Here is a 23,486-nt window from a genome sequence, read left to right as displayed (position 1 = left end):
TTGCGTTTTCACTTTTGAAACAGGTATCCTATCTCGTTTTCCAACTTGGCCCAACTGCTGCTTTGTTGACCCCACTCCTGTTCAGTTGCAGACCTTATCAGTTCTCCTCTGCACTCAAGGCAATGTTTAAAAAACAACAAAATCTGGCACCTAAAGAAATGGGAGGCCAAAGTTTTCTGGTGGTGCAGTGTTATTTAGACTTTCAGACCATATGGCTGTCAGCAGGTGTAGCCGATCATCCTATTAATATTAAAAACCTTCTTAAAATCTTCATAGGACAGAGCAGGTATTGCTCTAGGAGAGGTTCACAGGTGTGAAATAGCTGTTTCCCTATGAATCTTGGCACTCTGGGTGCTGAGATGAGTGACTTTCGTGTGTTATCATCTCTAAGTAGATGTCATCCTCTGGTAATCTGGATGACCCAGAATCATCTAGGCCAGGACCAACATGTTGTTGTTCATTGCCATTCGTGTGATATAATCCAGGCACAGGGGCCTTTCTGTTGTAAGCTGGGAGCTGCATGCTGCTTAAAAGATTGGCTGGCTGTCCTAATGTGTAGAAACCCCTTCTTCCTCGTTCTTACATTCTGTTTTGTGCGGTCATTGCAATGTGTTTCTTATATTTTTCCCTTTAAACTCTACATTTGCTTTTGAATCTTAATTATCTTCTCGGTTTTCCCTTTGGAGAGTATTATAGCAGTTCTGATCGTGTGCAATGTTCTGCTGGTCACAACCAGAACTAGAATAGGCAAAATCCAGTGTCCACAAAGCCGTCACTACAGAATGTAGCACGTGATCTTGTTCACAATGACCTCGCACAGGCACAGATGCTTCCCACAGCAGCATCGTATCCATAGCTGAGGTTTTGGGAAGGTGCTACCAAGTGGATTTGCAACATGCTTTAGACAAAAACACCTTTCATATATATATATATATATATATATATATATATATAGTTTTTTTTTTTTTTTGCCAGCTACTTAAATTGAGGGGTGAGGCTGTGAGATGCTAGTGGCTCTTTAACTAGTAGTTGGAGTTTGGAACTGGTGAAACCGTTTCTATTTTCTGCAATTGGATTGTGACCCAGTTTCTTATTCAGGTAGTATGCTTCAGCTATGTACGTACGAAGAAATGTCTTGGCACTATAAAGTAATTATTTGGATTTGGGAAAAACAGGCTTTAGAAGAATTCAGTAGCTTGAGTAGACTGAGGAATAGGTGTAAATACCTTGTACAAGCGGAGTAAATTCGCATATCTCTAAGGTCTTATGCTGCTTTACGAATACTGCTTGCTTCTGGACGCTTCCATTGCAAGAGAGTTTTTATGAATTTGAAATATGTTTTGTAAAGGGAAAACGTAGGAACTGAGGAGACTGGCCCCTACAAATCCGTGGGAGCAGTTGAGCAGTCAGGGGCTAGAGAGTGGTATTCGTTCTGCTGGCAGAGCTGCATATGGAAAGAAACATCTGTCTGTTGCGACAATGTCATCTGCTCTGATATGTAAGAGTAAAACCCTAGGAAAAGTGTGAAGAGAGAGCAAGGGCTGTTCTAAGTGCTCAGTCTTTCAGATGGAAAGAAGAAAACGACATCCGAAGTGAACTATAAATTGTGAAGGAAACTAAAACACTTCATCAGTGCGGAACTAATAGTTTTGTCACTGGAAGGAAACACGGGTTTTATAGTGGTGTTGGCATAGGAATGATCTTTTTAAATAGAATGTATATATGTATTTTCTGCTGTGGTGCAACTTCTACATTCAGTGGTTTCTGGTTTATTCACCATTTCAAATACTCCATCGTGGCATGAGCGTATCCTGTATCAGAAACTTCCCTTTTTTATATCTCAGTCATTGCAGTGTTCCGACCTTGAGCTCTGTAGAATCTAATAACGAATCTCCAACTGCCTTTATTGAGATACGAGTCTGACCTGTACAGCCATGATATAAATGGAAAACCTGCATTTCCATTCACAAAAATATGTCCATTGACACGTTCCGTTCGCAACATTGGAATTCATGTGAACAATGAGGAATGTACAGTTTTCTGTTGTTGTCACTGGCGAAATGTCTGTAAACAAAACATTTACCACAAACTGCAAAAGCTGCTTGAGGACTTGATTGTGCTCAGAGTCGTGCCAGAGAATTCTTGCTGTTGAATTTCTTGTTTTCTGGCACGTCATGTACAACTTAATGTTACTTTGGTTTATGGAATTTTTGACCTGTAGCCTGGAGAAGGAAGGGAGCTAATTAGAACAAGCCTATAGAAAACTGTGTGTGTGGAAGGGATGTTTTTTCTCCCCTCTTGTAATTAGAGTCATCAGTTCCTTGTTCTGGTTTACAGCAACTCAAGTCATTTATACCTGTTCTGGTTTACAGCAACTCAAGTCATTTATACCTGGAGACGGTGAAGGAGAAAGCCCATAGTTAATCTTCCAAGTGCTGTTCACTTTGACACCATCCATGCGATGGGAATTCCTCTGTGGGGCAAAGGAGGTGGTTTGAAGGATCATGATGTAATTGGTGAAGCCTTTCTTCCCTAAATCGCAAGCCCTGAAAGTCTAAAGCTAATTGTGGTAGGTGTATGAGTTGGTGGCTGTATAAGAAAAGACTCTTGACTATATTAAAATATTTTACAAACCCCTAGGTCATCCTTGCGTTTCATCTGTGACCTTTGTGACCTAGAATAAATGCAAAACAGAGAGCTTACTTCAGCTGCCCCCCTCCGCAGCTGGGAGAGATGCTGCTAACAAGTTATCCTGGCTGCGCTGAGGAGCGCGAATGGCCGTGTTATGGCAATGAATTGTGCTCGTAAAGCAGTGTGTTGTTGTAACAGGTCACTGTTTGGATAATGCGTAGTTTTTGTTACCGTTATGTAGTAGAGGAGTAGGAGGAGGCGGAAATTCCGTAATGGGTGCTTTCTGCAATATTTAAATTACATTGTTAGCATCATTGTTGTGGTCTCTCTCTGGCAGAGTGTTGTCATGTGGATTACTGTGTATTACATTTCTTTGTACTGATAATGTAACAACCAAGCAATTAAAATGAACAACAAAATTGCTTCTGAATATTTCCTTCTTTGAGAGTGCTAGAGAAATGAAAATTAATGAGGTTAGGGAAATTTTGCTTTGCAAATGATCATGTAAGTCTGGCTTTGCGCAGTCTGCAAAACATGATTTTAATAAGACTGTATTACATTTCTGTTGTGCCTTCCTCTGTTAAGGGGAATTGGAGCCTATGTATTTCTTATACTGAAATTAAAATTTGTATTAGAGCCCAAGTCTTTTTTTCCTAGTGTTCTTTGGGATAATCCTATATAATATGAAGAAAGCAGCATTTTTCACTGGAACGTGCATTGAGTACCTGAACTTGTGCTACGTACAAGCTGCACGCAGACTGCAAATAGAATGGTTTGGGACAGAACGGCATTGAAATACGCTGCGTAACACATTTCAACATTTCCTTTATTTTAAGTGCTCAATAGCATGAGGTATGCAGATCTGTACAGCTTCAGGCTGAGGTGGGAGCTCTGTCTGTTTGGTGGTGAGCCGTGTACCAGAGACTGAAAGGTGGCTTTGCTGCTGCTCAGCGCCCCTGGGTGTTGCAAAAACCCAGAAGTTAACAGAGCCAACCCCGAACCGGCTGTCGGTGGGTGGCAAGGCACACCAATACCCGCGGCCTGTTTTGGCCATTTGGCTCCTCCATACTCCCTTTCCCTGGGAAAGGCTGAGGCGAGGCAAAACGGCCCAGCCCCATCTGCAGAGCAGCGCTTTGCAGTCAGGAAGCTGTTGTGCCATCTCGCTCCGCGCTGGGTCCTTCTGGATACCTGATGTCTCTGGAAGCCCCACGGATGGGGACACCCAAGCTGTGGGCGAGGATGCGTGCCAGCTGTGGTGAGCAGCCACAGAGTCAGGCACTCAGGCAGTGGGCCGTACGGTGGCTGCCACAGGTTGACGGGCAGGTGACGCAGCCTGGGCAGGAGGCCTGCCTAATATGCTGTCTGCCCCGAGGGCCTGGGGAGCACAGTTGGATTATTATGGTAATGCATGAGCCTGCTGCCCTCTGCCTATCCCAGCTGGGTTCCCTGTTGTTAGGAACTGCTTTGCTCTGACAGTGGAGTAATATACTTCATGATTGAAAGGGCAAAGGGGCTCGCTGGCAGAAAGAGCAGGCCTGTGCGGCCATGCAAATGAGGGGGGAAGGCTGGAGGAGGGTTTCCTGTAGGTGCGGAGGGGAAGTTTATTAGGGAACAAGTAATATAAATCCGCTAATTGAATTGTTATTTACAAGTCCCATTTTCTGATTTGTTTCTCTGTGCATTACCACCCCCCTCCCCCAGTGCTGATGTACACTGAATTTGAAGTGCTTACCAAAGCAGGCACTTACGTTGATTTATTTTAAGCCAAGGTGCTATAACGCAATGGTACCGGTGCACAATGCTGACAATGGTGTATTTTTCAGGACTTTGATTACTGTTTCATGATCTGCCACTATATTGCCACAGCATGGCTTACAGGAGTGATTTGATTCTTTTATATATAATAGATAAGTATATCTATACAGATTATAGAAATGTATTTGTTGTGGCGTTTGAACAAATTGAACTTCAAATCGACTGCACGGTGTCTGTGTTGCGATATTTCTCTGAGATCTCTTTTACAAGGGGCTTGACTAAACTGTGACTAAGATTCAGAATGAATGTATGTAAGAAAAAAGTGGTTTGTGAACAGCTTCTTTCCTCCCTCTCTCTCCCCTCGCTTTGATGATGATATCGCCTGGTATGCAAAGGCTTTCTCTGCCTTTTAACTAGCTTCTCTTAGTGGCAAGACGTGACTGAGAATACTCTCCAGGCACCATTCTAATATCCTTATTTGTCTGTTTCACCCTAAACAGGCTGATCATAGACTACTCAAAGAAATAGCTCTTAACCTAAATTAAACTTTTTAAAGTGAGAGCCGCATCTATGAAATACAGCTGATAAGCCAAAGATAAAGCTGTTAGGTAAGTGACGTGCCTGTCTTTGGCTGGTGTGTGGTGCTTGTGTACAATGTAATTTTCAATTGCTTATAGCACTGAAGGTGACTTTTTCTCCTGCTTACATTTGTTTGCATGTTCTGATTCCGTCGCTCAGTTCTGTGCCCACATATGTTGACAAGCTGCCTTCCTATGAAGGCAGTATGTCTGTCTTGGAAGCAGGAGCTCTTGCTGTACGGAGAAGTGAACCGCTCTTGCACTTCTGACCTAGTGGTCCTGACTGTGCTTTTTGCACAATATTGTCCATTTATGTATCACAGTGCATCTTATGTTGCTTTTCCACCTTACAGTGCGTCAGTAATCTAAATCTAGATTGCTTCTGCAAAAGATCTGACTTTGCAGATGCATTATGTTCCGCCCTTAAATGCTGTGATAGAACACAATTTTGCTTCCTTGCCCTTTGCCTCATTCGGTGCCTACGATGAAAAACTATCATGGAACAGACAGAAGCAGTGCCTGTGTGCTCCTGGAGCCCTTGCACTGAACAAAAGCCATTTAGTGAGAACTTACCAGTTCTTATCTTGTTTTCCTTGTGTGTGTGCAATTCAGACTGTGTGGACGTGTTTCTTCTTTCAGGAAAATATGTGCGTAGTTTGTTTCAGGTCAGGTTAACAGAGGTCAGTCATACAGTTCTGCAAACAGTGTTGACGTCTGCTGCATTTCTCACTGTGATTTAGATACTCCGGGCCTCTATTTCTTTTGAGAAGCCGATCAGCTCGGCTGCACCTTTTCAGTGCCTCATAAGAATTTAGTAATGCTACATCTCGGGGGAGGTGGCCTACCTGAAAGGCTTTGTGCAGAGACAAATAGGGGGTGAAGGCAGTCTACTACTGGGTAACTGAGCAATTCAGTAGGAAGCAGCAAAATATCAGAATGAAATAAAGAAACAGCTAAATGTTTGGGGTTTTCTGTTTGGTTGGTTTTTTTTTTTTTCCAAACATTGTTTGAGAACTGGTGGTTTTAGAGAGGGGAGCTTGGGCTTAAAGCAAATGTTTAACTGCTGGAATATCCCTAGCAGTGGATATTCCAGTTTTAAGCCAACTCAGGTTGTAAATGAAAAACGTTCAAGTTCAGTGAATGCTGCCACTAAGAGCACCTTTAATGCACCTGGCAGCTTTGTGACCTCTTGCAGTAAAACGAGTTTTTGCATTTCTTAGGGTAGTGCCCAGCATGGCTCTTGGTGAGCCTCTGCTCTCCGCAGTGTGTGAACGAAATTGTGTACATGAATCCTCTGTCCCCTTAGAGAATAAAGTAAGTTACTTCGAGGAAGCTATAAAAATGCCTTTAATTTAGCATTAAAGCGCTGTATATCTGATCTGTTAAATGTAAAATAAAAATGTGTACGTTATATTGTATGGGAATTAAAATTCTGAAGAAGGGTTTTATGGTTTTTGTAGTTCATGGTGTACTGCTGCTGCTAGCCAGGCAGTTGTGAAACCAAGCCCGTGACCCAGATGCGATGGATGCTGGAATGTTTTTCCTTGCACTTCAGGAAGACCAACTGCCCCCCTGGCCCTTTGGATTAGAGGGCGTAGCAGGTCTCGTGGAAAATGGGACCAACTCGCTGATTAGAATTTAAAGGTGTTTTGGGTGTGCTTCAAAAGGAGAGTGGTGGTAAATATCAATGGTGCAGTTAGCTTTTTTCTCTGAAAACAGATTTGGAGCTTCAGTTGGTACTGATGTACCACTGAATTCTTTGGGCAATGTTTTGAGATAAATCAATTCTAAAGATGCACTTCCCCCCTCATTTTTTGTTCACTGCATATACATATAGCTATTTCTAGCTAGATTTATTTGAGCTGTAAATTTAAATGACAGAGGTATCTGAGTACCATTTTCACCATTTTAAACAATGTGTTCAGATGTTTTCTTCTCTTCTCTTTTTTCTTTTTTTTTTTTTTTTTTTTTTTTGCGTAGCATATCATTGAAAATACATTATAAACCTTGAACTGAATGTCTGTTGAGTGGCAGGCTCCAGAAGAGACCTGAGAAGAAGTATTTTCTTCTGCTATACTAACTTAAATGTTTTCAATTTTTTTTTTTTTTTTTTTGNTTTTTTTGCCTACGGATAGTAGCTATAGTGCTAATCTCTTCCGTAGTGTACTCTGCTTTCCTTTCCCATCGCTTTGCACCTCTGCCACAATATTGTAGCATGCATTGCTGTGACTGGCCTCAGGAAAGGGGAATTTCCTGTACCGTGCAATACTGGCTTACAGTAAAGCCTAACCTTGCACTATGTTTAAATAAATAAACAAACTTCCTCGTGATATAGCCAGATGTTTGATGAGATGAAAATCTGCGTATCTTTTAACTGGGCCACTTTACACAGTGCACCTCCTTTAGATGAATGTTTTATTTCCCAGGTCCTGGCATTGTGCCAGTAATAGCGAAGCTGTTCCAGTGGCGGTAGTGACACAGACTTCACTAACAATGCCATTCTGAGCTGGTTTGGATGGCGTAGCAGTTAAAATGCCTGGTTCTGCTTCTAACTGCCCAGAAAGCAATATGACAGCGGGATATTTATAGAAAGATTCTGGTGCAGGCGCAGCCTTGCAGTTAATGCAAAGGGCACCTTTTAAAAAGTGGCCTCGTGCTTTCATTTCACTTCAGCAGGGAACTAATACTCTTTGGAGTTGTGGGATGCATTGTTTAACTGGACCTGTAATCATGTTATGGATGATGTGTCTCCAGGAGAATCAGGGGACAGGACCTTTAAGTGTTTTTATCACAGCTTAAGATCTCAGAAAATGTGAACTTAAATAAAAGTGTGTTTGGGAGGTTGTTATTGCTCTGTATCCTTTTGAGGATACCTTGTACAGTATGCTTTTTTTTTTTTTTTTTTTTTTTTTTAATTTTTGCTTTTTTTTTTTTTTTTTTTTTTTTTTTTAGGGAAACTCACAGTTATGAAATGTTTGACCAGAAGAGAGGATCAGGTTGGCACAGTTGCCTGTATGCCATCGTTTAGCTGAGCTTCCTTTATTAAATCATTGCTCAGCAGTCCATTTGTTGTGATGTGAGAGCCAGTGTCTTCACTGCTAAGGCTGTAAGCCTTGAGTCTTGACAAATACAGGATGTTAGTAAGGTTTATGGGTAGCTGTCAACGGTTTACAGGCGTTCAACCCGGTTCTGTGACAAAGGGGACAGGGGAATCCATGGGCCCACGCCCCGGAAAAAAGGGAAAAGGGGAAAAGGGTAAGGAGATGGCCCTGAGAGCAAAGAACAGCAGCAACAATCTGAGGAGAAACAAACTAATTTACTAAATAAAATATCGGAATGCAAAACAACACACTATAATACAATATAATTACAATTTAAGCTGATAAATCCAATACAGAGAGAGAGAATGTCCCAAAATCAAGGTAGGCCTTACTCTACTACCGACGATAAGACGGCTAGAGAGCGAGGTGCTGCCAAGACGAGAGACGGCGGAAAAAGGGATGAGGTCTCGTGATCTGCAAGTTTTTATACTGCGAGCTTTTATCTTTTCCCTCCGGCTGGAAAATGGTAACAGAGGAGCAAAGTACCGTGGGGACTGTGGTAGTCCTTCTCTTCTGAGAACTAGGTACATTCACTACATGATGTTGTGATGTGGAATACCAACAACCGAAAATCACAAAACCAGTGACAGTAGCTTTCATACCAAAATGTCTTGTGTGGTACGTTCTGGTCCACATTCAGATGTCAAATGTATGGCTGGTAAGGCTTGTACTTCATAGTACCTGGGTAGAAGGGAGAAGCTACCTTCTGTGTCTTGATGTTTGAGAGAATTATGGAAGTGGGCTTTCCGTTTGGGCACAAAGTAATGCAACGATTCTGGCTATATGACTGTCATGGCAGACCTGCATGAAGTTTGTGGGGGAGGAGGTCAGATGCTAGAACACAGAGATTGCAGATAGCTACACACATACATATTCAGTGTGAGAAAGCGTGTGGTTGTTACAAGGTTGTCAGCTTTAAACCACTGCTTGTTTGAATGTTTACTCTGGTCCTGGGCAGCAATCCTAGTATTTGCATTTAGAATTCTTAAGTACGGGAGGAAAAAAAAAAAGCACAAAACTGCCTCTGTTTATTTATCCCTGTAGATATTCATATTACTTCCAGCTGCGGTGCTAGGGATGTAGGACCCGATGGTGGGAGGTGCTCTATCTTATGAGTATGTTGTTGCGGTGTGTACTGCAGCTGGTGAGAAGGCTGAGCTTCAGGGTAGCTTGAAGGACTTGACTGCTGGTCAAAGACACTCTCAGACAACGGTCAAGCGTGAGTACTGGCAGTGTTGTCCACTGGCAGCCCTTCTAGTTGCCATAAGGAAGTGGGCCATGGTTGTTAGGCGAAATCTCTGTTTGCCTTAAGCTCCTTAAGGAATGGGCATGAGGTTAAAAAAGGGCAGTGTTTCTAGATAGGGCCCAGAGAGGCCTTTTCTCCTGGTAAGCATTGTAAACAGCACACCGGCTTTGTGTGCTACACAGCCACGTAGGCATCTGGTGTGGATGGAGCTGTGGCATATTAGGAGAAAGCAGAGAAACTACGGGACAAAGCTGCTGTTCTTTGCTCTCAGGGCCATCTCCTTACCCTTTTCCCCTTTTCCCTTTTTTCCGGGGCGTGGGCCCGTGGATCCCCCGTCCCCTTCGTCACGGAACCGGGCTGAACGCCCGTAAACCGTTGACACCAACTGAAGTAAAATGACCCAGCCATCTAGGACAGTGTTGCTTTCCAAACTTTGCTCAACGTGGATCTCCTGTTACTAGTCTATAGGTAGTGTTAGGAATCAATGAAAATGTGCAGACTGACACACAAGTGTCCTTGTGGTCTGAATGCCCAGTTTTTACTATTTGAATTGTTAACAATTCAATTCTGGTTTTATTGCCTGGGGGAAAAAAAAAACTGTAGTGTATGTACTATGCTGGTTTTTAGTTCTCTTCTCGTATTGCCTCCAAACAATAAATAAGATGCCACCCGTCCAGAACACCCTTGAGGTGTTGCTCACAAGAGGGAGAATCTACCATTTGTTGAGGTAAAGAAAGGAAGCGGGACGGCTTTCTTTCAATCTCTCTGTATTGCTGAAACTATTGGTGAAACAGAGAAATCTTCAGCAGAGCAGCTAATACGCTGCCGAGTGTGTCTAAAGGCTGGCCTTTTGACATCCTTTTGATGGATGGTTTTGTATTTATAAATATTATTACCAGCAGGCTGTGATGGTTATGAGGGACTGGAGAAACAGAGGAGTGGAAGGCTGATTTTTCAACAGAAAGAACTTGACTAGGAGCGGGGTGGCGGGCAGCGAGTCCCTGCCAGCACAGCCCCCAGCTCGATTCTGTGTGCTGCTTGTGGCAGGGCGCTGAGCCTGGCTGAAGCAGCGCAAACTCACATTCAAGTGATGGCAACCTCTGCCAGCATGGAGCAAATGGGCAGCGTGCGCAGCTTCATGTCTGTAGCTCAGCGAGGTATTTTAGGGGCCGTCGTTCTCCGGATGATGTTTCCCCCCTGAAAAGGGAACAAGCAGCGTATCGGTTATTCTATTTTCATTTTCTGGGGCCGTCGCAGCATCATTTCCATAAAACGGATGGTTATTGAACGTTGCTGAAATAAAGAAATGCTTTCATATTGTCAGCACTGCTCTAAAGGCAGCTTGGGGATTAGGTGATATCTTTTTCACAGGAAACAAATGTGTTGGATGGCAGGGAACGTAGCAGTAGATAAAAAACATAACCCCCTCCATGTCGTCGTGGGTTTCTCTCTATTTTTGTTATTTGTTTGGGTTCTTTTGGTTTTGCGTTTTTGCTTTTAGAGGATAACGTTGACTGTGCAGTTCCACTCTTCCACTAAAAAATGCAAGGAGCGTGGTACATTCAAAGGAACTTTTCAAACAACAATTCATATTTTTGTAACCCAGTTATCAGCAATGTCTGTTTTGGTTTTTTTCCCCTCAGTGAAATAACTTTGCCTTGTGTGTATAAAGCACATGGGCCAAAGTCACATGTAAGGTGCACGCTAAAACTTCTCTTGAATTCAGTACGAAGTATACGTACATCTTCAGAGCTAAATGCGTTTCTCAGAGGTTATGCTGCATTGTTAAAAAGGCTCGTGCCTTGCCTGCGAGCAGGCAACTGTGCGGGCAGAGATCTGGTTGAACAGTTAACACTACCTCTTTTATTTTTGCCGTGCCACAGTAGGGTTTTTATACGCATTTGAACAGTTATTTAGAGTCCCCACGTGCTTAGGAAAGAATCTGAATATATGTGCCTTTTTTAAAGCTGCATCATAACAAGGTTATTCCATCAATACGGTAGAATGACTGGGAGCTGCAGTTGGAACAATATGTAAAAATACAGCTTGTAAAAGATTTCCTTTATTAACTGTCATCATCCACAGAATATATGTTCAAATAAACGTTGTGTAATAACTAAATTTGAGATTAATAGGCCCCTTAAGAAACAGCGAAGTCATTCAGGATAGTCAGTGAAAAATAGCCTGTAAGACTGTAACATGCACATATTGTCCTGCTTACATGCTCTCTCTGGTGTCATTCCCATTTATCACTGTCGGCAGGCTCTGTTCTCATTAAAACACTCTTGCACAAAAGCAACTTAATTTTCTTAAGAGAAGAGGACACCTGATTCAATTTAGTGCTCAAAATCACAAACTTGAATATATATATATATATTTCCCATCTGGGCTCAGATGAATAGTTATGAACAGCAATGCAGATTAAACCTTATTAGGTATATTTATATTCTGTTTGCACTAACAGTGCTGTGGCAAATACCTTTCTACAGAGCTGTAACATCTTATTAATGGGAACAGCAGTTAAGACAGGAGCTGCAGTAACACTCACATGAGATTTTATTTTTAAATAGGAGATTGAAGGAGTTGTTTAAAGGGACTGCCGTCTCATTCAAGCTACTTCAGACGTCCTGCCTTCTTCCTCCACCTTCTCGAACTACACTGATCTCTTTGGGTAGATACAATTTCCTTTTCTGTCCTGTTTGCTCAAATAATTTCCGTGACTTTCTTCAGCATTTTTTTTCCCCAATTATTTTCCTCTACCAAATACGAGACATGGATCTATTAAATTTGGCATTAATAACATGGGCACTGTGTTATACTAACACATCACATTTTCTGCCCTCTGCTTTGTAATCCTGCAGTAGTACTACTCAAGTTCTTTCTCCAAAGCTTTTCTACTCTTGCGTTTTTTTTGCTCTCCTTCATTGCACCATGCATGTTAAATAAGATATTTAGCCTTATGCATGGTACTTGAACTGTATATCCCACTAGTGCATGGCTAAAAATAAGGTTTCAACTGCAGATAATTGCTGACCTACACAGAGCAGCGCTGTATGATGGCCAGACTACTCCCTACTGAGATGTTTTGAGGCCTTTTAGTTTTGTTACTTTGCATCTGCAGCCTTGGCCATGAGATGACCTCTCCATAAAGAGGGGACAGTTTGGGGCCACACCGGTCCTAGCGTGCGTGGTACATACTTTGGGGTGTCTGGGCACTGCTTTGGGGTAAGCACGGCTGGGAAGGTAACCTCCCTAAAGGCTGTCAAAGGACACTCAAGATTCAAACATTTAAACACATTTGTGTGTGTATTCAGTTAAAAGAAGTCGTAGTTACAGTTGAGTTGTACTTAACCATTTCATTTGAATCTTGGCAATAATTGTAAGATGTCATTGTTTTTTGACCCAGGCCTTCCTAATGTTGCCAATATATCTTTTCCTGTTCTTGAATATAGTCCTACTACATTATTAGGAAAAGATGCCTACTCTAATCAATTCCAGGTTAGCTTGGTACCAAAATGAAATGGAACAGAGTCTAGAATGTATTCTGTATTTAATTCTGTCAAAACCTTGGCGTAACTGTTTGATTTGCTGCTGAGTCACATGTGTTTGAATGCTGCATGCGCTTGCTGTGGCATTTGAGTGCCCACCTGTAGGGAATTGTTCAGCCTCTTGGTTACAGCTCTGTTTTTTCTTTGTCTTTCCTGTCTGTTTTTTTACTAACCTTTGTAGCTATGAGGACTGTCTTGTCTCTCACTGTTACATTCCTTAGTGTTTTTTATAAGTGTATTCCAGGGTGCGGTGGGAGATGAAGGGGTGAAGCTTTGCACTACAGTCAGGGATGGGAAGAAGGAAATTTCTGCTGAATAGTGTTAATAGTATTCTTTCAGAGGTAGGCTAGTTTGTTCTCCCCTGGAAGCACTGCTGGCCAGCCACCACCACTGGAAATGCAGGCCAGACGGAGAATTCCCTCCAGCCCAGTGCCATACTGTTGGCTGAAATTGTGCCTGTTTAATGTTAAGTGAATTTGTTGTTTAGTGGAGGTAGGGCTTACTATTTTAAACACATTCTTCTGTACCAATCCTGTTAAGAGTGCTGACAGTGACTTTCAGTCTCTGTGGTTTCGAAGTTGGTGTAAGCTTGAATTATTGGTCTGGTTATTACCAGGCTTTTGAACGTGATCTGACCTTGCGTTTCAGTTCCATGGCTATGAGTTTACCTTTTGAAAGGATCTTACTGTGGTTTTTATACTTAACTCTCCCCTCGTAGTAACGGTGTGCGCAACATATGGTTTGTAAACACGTGCAGGTCTGAACTTGGAGTGTTATAAGGACATCTAAATGCTTTTGTGTTTTATTGTCTCATTTGAGCTGACTGCTCTCTGGTATCTGTTACGGCACAGAAGGAGCAAATATTAAAAAAACAAGAGAAGTTGTACAATAATAGTGACTAATAAATGTTTTGAATAGAAAATGAAGAGACTCTGTATCATATGTCAGCACTGATGTTTGTTCGTACCATGCCTCTAAGGATCTCAGAGTGCTTTTTAAGCTGTGAATTAATTTTGACAATGCCCTGTGAGGTATGTAGGCAATATTATCCCTATTGATAGAAAGGAGTTGGAAGCACAAGAGTGTTTAAATTCTACAAGGTCGTGCTGCTTGGTACATTTAATTACAAATTGGAGCAGTGGTTCAGTTTACTTGCAGTTTAACGCTGAACCAGAATCGCAAATATGAACCTTAGGCTTGTGGGTATAAGAAAAATTCTAAGTTTATTCTGCAAGAAAAAAAGTTATAAAGAGAACTGCAAATGCAGTAGTTGGCACGTGTAAGTCCTCGCTCCCTGAGGCGAGTCATCTGAATATAACTTCATTTTTGCTCTCACTGATATTTTTTTCCTTCCTTTTGCCCATAATGAGTGTTTAATCATTGGCCTTGGACAATTCCTGACACTTTGGAGAAAGGAATTAAAAATTGCTAACTAATTACCCCTGGGCCAGTCACGAATTATGACTTCTGCACATGACCAGCTGAATACCCGAAGCATTAAATGTGTCTAAGATTGTTGTCTCGGTACCTGTGATATGCTTGAGAGTAACAGGACACAAATCTTACTGGTGAGCTGGGAAGGAATTAAAGAGGTTCTTGTATGATGAAAGTATATACCACTGGAACCATCTCTTTACCATCTTTCCAGGTACAATTTCTCCTGGAATTAAAGTGCTGTTGAAGTGTGTGGGGTGGGGGAAATGAATAAAAATCATGTCTATGGATGACCCACAAAGCAGGACTAGCAGCCAGCGGTGTGGCTAGGGCCAGATGCATGAGGTCTCCCTGGGCGTATTGGTTCTTGCCATTGGCTGCCCCATTCTTTGTGGGTTGTCAAACGGGCAGCCAAAGGGTTTGGGGCTGTCCTGTCAGGGGGCGCAGCCTGGCCTGACCCCATTCAACTTCCTACATGGCTGGGCATTTCTGAGATGCAGGGCTAAGCTTAGCATGTTAGGGAGGAAGGGCTGCTTCCCTGGGTCTCCCTCCATGTAGACTCCTCCATAGACTTTTCCAGATGTCTTGCAGAGGGTGACTGATTCGGCTGTCTGTGGTCAGCAGCAGGGTAGCTGGTGCTCTGCATGCCCTGTGCTCGTGGGGATGCAGGAACCGGTGCGTTTCCTCCCAGCTGTCCGCTGCCAGCACGGAGCTCAGATGCTTCTCTTCCGGATCCAGCAGTGGATTTTACATGGTTTTATACAGCTGGGTTTTATCAGACTGGTTTTTTTTTGTAGTTGTTTTTAATCCTAGCCCTCTTGCAGTTCCTATTTATCGGTATATTACCAAAGACATTTGAGGTACTGAAAGTGATCGCATGCAGCGGGGTCGTGTGCGTGGTGTAACACGTCTCTCTCGCCACATAAAAATATCAGCTGTACAGCTTCAAATGCAAGGTGATACTCCAGGTTTAATTCACACTTGTTGAGGAGCTGTTTTAAGTAATACTCTTGCTTTCAGCTGTGATCTCTGGCGAGAGAAGCTGTTTGGACTTGTGCCTCTTTTTTACGTTCAAAAAAGGAATGCTGATGAGGAGAAGGTGTTAAAATATGTTACCATAGTTTACAACTGTCAACTTTAATGTTTTATTTAGCTGGATCTATTCAGATGCTCCCTCTGCAACATGGAGTGCCATATGCCATTGTCCCTGTTAGTAAGCAAGTCAGCAAAGGTTTTGCAGGCTGCATTTGTTTTTGTATTTGGGCCACTGAGGAGCTGTGGTCCAGTGCCATCTTTTATTGATAGGGCCAGCAGAGGAGGAATCTAATGAAATTATCAAAGCTTTGAATTAATTATGAACTTGAATAAGAAAGCTAAGCTCTCTAGAGCCAAGGATCTCATTACCCATTCATTTTCATTGCATCCTCTTATGGAGCAGAAGGCAGGTTCAGCTACAGCTCCTACCCTGAATTTGGACTTTATTCAAACTTGCTAAACTCACTGGCTTCCACTTGTTATTAATCTGTGTCTGAAAACGTCCAGGCTGATTAATTTGACTCTGCTCTAAATCTTCATGTAAATGGTAGATTTTCCTCCTCCCTTGCCTCTTACCTTTGCTGTGTGGCTTTTCATCATCAGACTGGCTGTCATACAAGAGTTTGTTCTTTCTTGGTAATTGGGGGAAGCTTTTCAAGACGCAACTTTTAACTTCCTGGAATTTCTTGAGTAATTGTTAAGAAATAATACTGCTACCTTACATTTGCTGGATCTTTAGGTAAGCACAAAGGCTTCAAAAGTCATTATCAAAATTGCTTATTTTTGTTAAATAGACCATGGAGACAGAAGTAATGGTTAGATATTTTGGCCTCAGATGTATGGGGTGGTTGTGGTTTTCTTGTTTCTTTCGTTTTGTTTCTTTTTGTTATTCCTGTTTGGAATTTGTTGGTCAAACTATAGAGACATCTGTCAATGCTTTATTGCAGTGAACAATTACCTAATTAATGCTACATTTTAAAAACTGTTAATAGTCTATGAAAATGGTCTTTAAGTTAAATCAGATTATATTTATCTCAATTAGTAGGTCAATATGCAAAAATGTTCCTGGCAAATCAGTGCCAAATCAGTGAGACTAATCTTGTGTGTGATATCTTTAGTTCTTCTGGATACTTGTCTTAAGTTTACCAGCAAAGATTTTTTTTCCCCTCCTGCTTTTGTCCATTGCAGCACATTTTTGTGTAAGTTACAGGCCATTGGCGATTTTTAAGTGGTGACTACTTACCTAATGGTCTCTGTTTGTTTGGAGAATCAAACAGCTGATTGAGAGGGCAAAAACATTTTATTCCTGTACTATAGTTATTTTACCATTGGTGATATGTATTTTTTTTTCCTCTCTCTTCAGGCAGCTGCTATATTTAATTCTGCTTTTGGAAGCTTTTTGGTAAGTAATGCAGTATTTATAAATGCTTGAATAATCTTGTTTTTAACAAGGTCGTTGATGTGTTTGTATTGTTAACATTAGCGGCGATGGAACTGCGTGCTTCATGTAGGAAAAATTTGAATAATTCAATTTAGTTCACCATGTCATTAAATACAGATACTACAGTTTCTTTTCTTTTTGTTGAACTCTTGAGAAAAGTAGTGAATAAATTGTCTCTAATCATGCTAAATTAATAATGTGTAAACACATCTTAATTTTCTGCTTAATGCGTTAACTGAATCTATTATTATGCAGATGTTTCAAACATGGGCATCAATATATTGATTTTTCTAATAAGGCCCATCAAATACTCATTATTTTCCATCAAGAGGCCATGGATTTTGAAAAGAAAACATGACCCAGCTGATCAGAAAGTAGATGCTAATTTACTCAGTGACATGCCATTTGTTTAGCATATTTCACTGTCAGTGAAGCCACTCTGCGTCTCTGAGGAGCACGCTAAAATAGCTAGATACGGGAAAGCAATCAGTCAGTCCCGCTGGAAATACAATTGGTTCTGTACAAAGCTAAAGCAGGATTTGTGGGCATGATGGTCTGCCAGGATTCAGACAGCGTGCTGTAAAGAGCGCTGTACAGGCATATTTATGAAGAAAAGAAGAATAGATTTCTTTTATTGATACTTTGTTTATGAGACATTAATGAGTAGTAAATGGAAATTATTTTATATATAGACAAGCTACTATAGCTGCTTGATTTATTTGAGCAGCTAATATTTGTATTCGTTCCTTTTTACTAGCACTTGTGCACGTTTAAATGTGTGCGTTTGCATTTCCAGCGTTCTGTCTCTAGAAAGAGGATTCCATTCAAAGTAGGAAATTAAAATCAAAACTACAGGAACAGAATAACTCACTTTATGTGTATTTTTATTATGGAAAGCTGGAGTTCAGATATGTAAAGATATACTGCCAGCAGAGGAAGCTGTGCTCCAAGCTGCTGTTTTTTTGGTGGTGGGTGGGGGGTGGGTTGGCAGTTCCCAAATAATTGTTTTTCCTATCATGTCCTCCTCTGATGAGACGAAAGTAGTTTCTGCCTCAAATTGCAGAGTCCTGGTGTTTCAAGTCTTTGTGTGTGCCTGGCATCTTCTCTAGTTGCTTGGCACGAGCTCCAGTTTCTTTGCTGTCCCTGGGCTTCAGTTCAGGAGGTTTCCTGGAATACCCAAAGGCATCAGTTCAGCTGTCATTAGGAGAATGGCTTTTGACTTCAAATAAGAATTTAAGCCTCAGAGCATCTGACTGTGATGCTGGATCTTAGTACAGCAACATATACATATTTTAATTTCTAGAAATTCTGTTTGTAACTCTTTGAAGAGATGCCCCTTAAAGAAGCCAAGCTAGTTGACGCGTTCATGTAATATCCTGATTTTGAGCTTAGTTCTGTGGACTGATCGCTGGGAAGTTCCATTTATCTCTATTATAATGCATATATTTCACATCCGATTCGCTTCAGATTTTGTATGCACGTGTGGTAAACTTTATTTAAAATATTCCCTGGAAGGGCTTTTGCAAAAAACATTAAAGATTAGCTAAAATCTAGCCTCAGTACCAGCTAACTTCTTTTCCGATCTCTCACCTTTAAAATGACGTCAAATAACATTAAAGAAAGTGTCCACTATGAAGTCACGAATACATACATTTAGGTAGTTACTGTGGTATCCTAGTCAGAAATTGCGATTATGTAGGGGAGTGTGTGTGTGTGTGTGTATATAGGACAGAAAACAAATCACTTAATGCTTTGCTCTGACTGCCTTTTCCAGTTCTGGTATTGATAGGATAAAACTTGTGACTGAAACCACAGTAGTGCTAGTAGGACTGTCACAAGAAGCCAGAGCTGTTCACTGATTTCACAGTGCTGTAATCTACCTGGCCTTTAATTGAGCGGCTCCTGAATGTCATCAGATATAACTGATTACTTTTTTGGTAAGCTTTCTGTAAACCACCTGAGATGCACTGAACGTGTGACTATTAGTCTGAAGTAAAAACTCTCGTGGCAATTATGAAAGCGGTCCATTTGTGAGAAGATGGTGGAAGTCCCTGGTAGTGTTTTTTGGATATCCCTCAGTTTTTATATCAGTGCCTATATTATGGGCTTGGCTATAGGTAGACATCCTTTCTTATACATATGCTTTGTAACACATGTAAATTGCATTTGCTTTTTTCTTATGTGCAAAGACAGCTGCATTTAAACACCTTTGTGACCATAACCATGGGTTCTAGAGATGGTTTTGAAGTACCTGACCACTGGCAAGATTCCTTTTTTTTCTTTTTCCTTCTCTCCTTTGTTACTCTTGCTATCTGTAGCACCTTGGCAGATGACTTGCATGAAGCCCTGACAAAGTCAGGAGGATGGTATGTTGTTTTCTGTCCTCAGACTGCGCTGTGTTGGGCCAGAGCCAGGGTAAGACGGTGTAAAGCAAGCTAATTTAACAAGGGATGGAAGATGGGTTATGCTTTTTTTTTTTTAAACAAGCAAATGGTCCTTGAGAAGTGAAATTAAAATAAACTGTGAATCAAAATGTCTGCAGGAAAAGTCTCAGCTTAATGTTAGTGATACCGAGGTGAGCTTACGTGACGTAAAAGTACATGTTGTGATACACAGGATGTTGAACTGCCAAACGTGTCTTGATGGGCAGAAATTCTCTTAGGTTAAGTAGTTGGAAGTGTTTTCACTGGTAAGGAGATTTTAAATAAAGTACCAAACTACAGCACAGTACTCCTCTGAAACTTCCTTTCCTGTAAATATGCAGGCAAAAAAATGCATGGGATGATATTGCACATATTTACATTTTGTTTAATAATGTCCCAGGTCTAATTAAAACACAGTATTTTAAAGAACTAATTGTTAAAGAGAAGTGTTTTTATGTTGCTGGGTTGGTAATAACTAACGATAGATGAATTCAATTTACATAAATTTCAGCCAAGAGAATATTTAAAATCATACCACAGAGGATTGCTTGGAGTTGGGTAGTTAATATCATTATCTCCTCCCTTCGCTTAAGCAGTTTAGTTTACAATAATTGTGGAACTTAATAAGTGATTTCAGTTTTTCCTCTTAATGAGATTTTAATAAAATCAGATAGCAGTTGACTAATACTGGGTGATTGGTTGGTTATCAGTAAGGCTGCTACTGTAGAGTGTGCAAATGCATGGCAGGATCTGCGGAGTTGAAAAGCGCTCAAGTAGCTGCTTCCATCTGCAGGAGAGAGTACTTTTATGCCTAAAGATTCCAGAAATTGACTGGAACATTAAGTACGGGTCTGCCAAGAATCTTAACATTGTATGCATTGCTGTGCTTCTTAAGCGTAACACGATGGAAAGCATAGCAATGACATCGAGGCTGTAGTGAGCAAGGATTTGCTCAAATGCAACAGCAGCAGGCACAGAAATAAGAGAAAGAAGCTACTTTCCTTCAGAAGGCCTCAGGTATGCACAAATCTTCACAGAGATCCCCTTACCTCCACTGCCAACCCTTAAATGAGGTCTGGGAAAGGATGGCTCCAGGCTCCACCCCTTCTGGTCGCTCAGGTACATTGCACGCACCTGAGCTCCCCTGGGTCAGCCCTGCCTTCCCACCAGGTGCTCAATCACTGCTTCAAGCCATGACTTAGAAATGGTTAGTGTAAAGGAAATGCTGTTCTGCTTATTGAAGTTGTGCTGCAACAGAAAAATGATGCTTGTTAAAGTCCAGAGCACAGAGAAATGCTGGAAAACGTTCTGTGCTGGTGACTGTGTCACTCTCTTTATGTGGAGTTCTCAGCTTCTTTGGCTTGAAGTCCACCAAGGTCTGGTCTGTCATAGTTGCTGCTCTTGCATTGAAGTGGGGATGCGTGCTCAGTTTGTTTGCAATATACGGCAGCATAATGCCGTACAAGTGGAAGAAGGACAGGGCTGAAAACCTTGAGGAGGCTGTCTTCACAAAATGCTCTCCAGTGCTAGAAAAAGTGCTGTCTTATCTATTTCTACCTCTCATTAGTCTGCTTTGCACTTGAGACAGTGGTTGGAAACTCATAGCAGTATTCATTTTGTGATGCGAGTGAGTGTTCTCAGTTCTTTGACACCTTGGGGTCATGAACAGAGGGTATGAAAGGAACAGCTTAAATGAAGAATTGTAACCAAAATCTGAAGGTCAGTGGTAATAATACTTCAAGTGGAGAAGAGAGAATTCAGGGGGTTTTGCTCTGGTTACTGTTGCACTCCTGAAAGAGGAAAAAAAGCGAAGGGCACCTGAGAAGGAAAGTGCTGGTTGAGGCTTCGTACAGTGATGTAGTGGATTAGCTTTGCTTTCTGTATTGAAACCTACATAATGACACAAGGTCAGTGTCCAGCGTACATAAGTCAGCCTGAAGGAAGGAACCCATTCAAGGTGTGCATCATTTCATTAATCTTCTTGGTCCAAATTGTGTATGCATGCATATACAGCTTTGTTGTTTTATCTGATGTCTTTCTAAGGCAACAGAGCTGGTTCATATTGTGCAAAAACTTCAATGTTTCATTTTTGGAGCAGCCACTTGGCTAATGAAAACAAGGCTACCGTTTTTATTTATACAGTCTTCCAAACGAAAGCTAAATCTAAAAGAGAATGTGGAAGTTGGCTTCTCACACATACACAAAACGCAGTCAGTTAATGAAAATGTATGGAATTCTTATCTACTCTGTTTTAGCAGGCATAATGATTTACACAGCCTGACAGCACTAGTGCAGCAAGTAAATGCATTAGTCATAGTGTCCATTTTTCTTGCAAATTTGTGACACAGATTTAATTATGGGAATGACCAGCAACTTACAAATCTAATTTTGGTAGGCTGAGCCAACTTTTTTTTTTAATAACAATGGATTTTTTAGCAATGATTTCATTACTATTTAAAGAAATCCACTTGTATGGAAATAACCGATTGGCTGAATTTATTTGCCTTATTCTACCCTCATGGATGTTGAATGTTTTGGTTTGGTTTTGTTGATGTTCTATCTTTGTTCATTTTGGGATGAATAACCTTCTCTGTCTTAATTATTGCTATCAAATTATAAATATTTTCTAAAATCAGGCCAACATGTGCCCATTTGTTCCCTTCTAATTGTGTATTTGCAACAGGAAACGGGGCAGAACAGGTATCCTGAGATTCCCTTTTTACTGCATTAGTTGTTTACAAGAAAAACTTTCCGAGGAAGCCTGTTCACAGCAGGTGCTGAATTCTGGATTCGGTCGTGTTAAATTTCAATGCGGGCTACCGTATGCCACTGCCCTCCTGGTAGTTGTCTCCCCTTCCTCTCTGAAGCGGTGCAATGATGCTGCTAGGCTGTGCTCTGAATTTGTTTTCACAAGGTCGTTTTCACAAATCCTGAGCAAGTTCTACCTGTTAATCAGCCACTTGGGAAGCCACCTCAGCCTTGGAGGATGGGTTTTTACTTGAGTGAACAGAGATGGCAGACCCTGGCAGCAATGAATCTTTGGGCCAGGTATTCTGTACCAGACAGGAAGAGATGGGAATTCAAATTGTCCTGGGAGCCACTTATGTAGCCTTACTGCAGCGTCCATTATTTTGTGGCTGCTGCTCAGATTCCATACTGTTATTTAACATCCTTGCTTTGATTTCTGCTAGCTTGGTCTGAAATCTAGGTGCAAGTTTGGGCATCATCAGCTATTTCCTGGCCTTCCAACCAGCATTTTAAGCGTGTAGGCCTCTGCTCTTGTTGTGTATTTGTGCTTTCAGTGTATAGCACACTTAGTTTTATACTTATGCTTGAGTTAGCATGTGCTATTTATGGGACAACTAATGCAGAGTAACAAAGCTTGCTGTGATAGAGACCTGTGAACCTGCTAGTGTGGGCTGAAGAAAAGAGCCCTTGATGCACATGCTTATTGCTGAGGCTGGCTGGCCAAGGGCACCGATCCCGGTGTGCTCTGGCAGAACAGGGCTAGTTAGGAACAGACACGGAATAGTTTACAAAGAAAAACTCTGCTTTTCTGTGAGCAATGCTGGACAACTTTAAAATAGGAAAGAAACGAGTATAAAGGTACCGATATTCAGAAGGTTAAGAAGAAGCAAATGAGATCCTGCTGCCAAGGGACTGAAAGAAACCATGGAGGGGAATAACTGGAAATCAGAGTATTAATGCCTATTTGATGCGTGGTCTGTTTGACAGTCTGTCTGAAAAGACCACTGAAGTCAGTAGGAATTTGCACAGCTGGCTGGCAAAGACTGTCTGAGAACCAGTTCCCAGATAGCAGCCCTGGTTTTAGTTGTCTTCAATAAGTCTTGAGGAAGAGGGGCAGATATCAGTAATGAAGAGGGAAGAGAATATGCTATCAAGCCTTCAGAAAAGAGTATCCTTTAGAAGACCAATGATTAGTCGCTGTATTTTGTCATCTGCCCAGAGGAAAGCGCACAGAAATTTACGTAGTAAGAAAAAATAAATCTATTAGCTGCCAACTGTTTATAAATGGTGTGGGCTGTAGCTGGTCTTACTGCTTTCTTAGTTTTCCCATTAGGTTTTGGTACTGAATATTTAATTAATTTATCTCCCTTGGTCTTACAGGACTCGAGCAGACAGTTTTTCCCCCAAAAAATTTATTTAAAGGTAGCAAGAACAAGACAATTAAATGTATCTCTCAGTGTTCTGTTTGCAGCCCAAAGTAATTAACTACTGTCATTTGAAAGATAAACATATTTGTGCATTCTGCTTTTTCCACTTCCTCACCATA

At 41.3% G+C, this 23,486-nt stretch overlaps 1 protein-coding gene across 3 annotated transcripts in view; it reads left to right on the top strand.

Moving 5' to 3' along the window:
- The window catches only part of SLC10A7 (solute carrier family 10 member 7), a 152,141-nt gene that overhangs the window by 34,384 nt on the left and 94,271 nt on the right, over positions 1 to 23,486 (top strand). For 2 of the 3 annotated variants that reach the window (XM_021395461.1, XM_021395460.1), the window contains exon 5: positions 16,692 to 16,730. The exons of the other annotated variant lie outside the window; for it this stretch is intronic. In XM_021395461.1, the coding sequence (XP_021251136.1) occupies positions 16,692 to 16,730 (39 nt within the window). The remainder of the gene's footprint in view (positions 1 to 16,691; positions 16,731 to 23,486) is intronic. 3 annotated transcript variants of the gene reach the window in all.

The sequence above is a fragment of the Numida meleagris genome, chromosome 4, assembly GCF_002078875.1.
Source record: "Numida meleagris isolate 19003 breed g44 Domestic line chromosome 4, NumMel1.0, whole genome shotgun sequence".
NCBI classification, from domain to species: Eukaryota; Metazoa; Chordata; class Aves; order Galliformes; family Numididae; genus Numida; species Numida meleagris.
The sequence above is the reverse complement of the archived record's forward strand: the minus strand, read 5'-3'. Positions and strand labels throughout refer to the sequence as shown.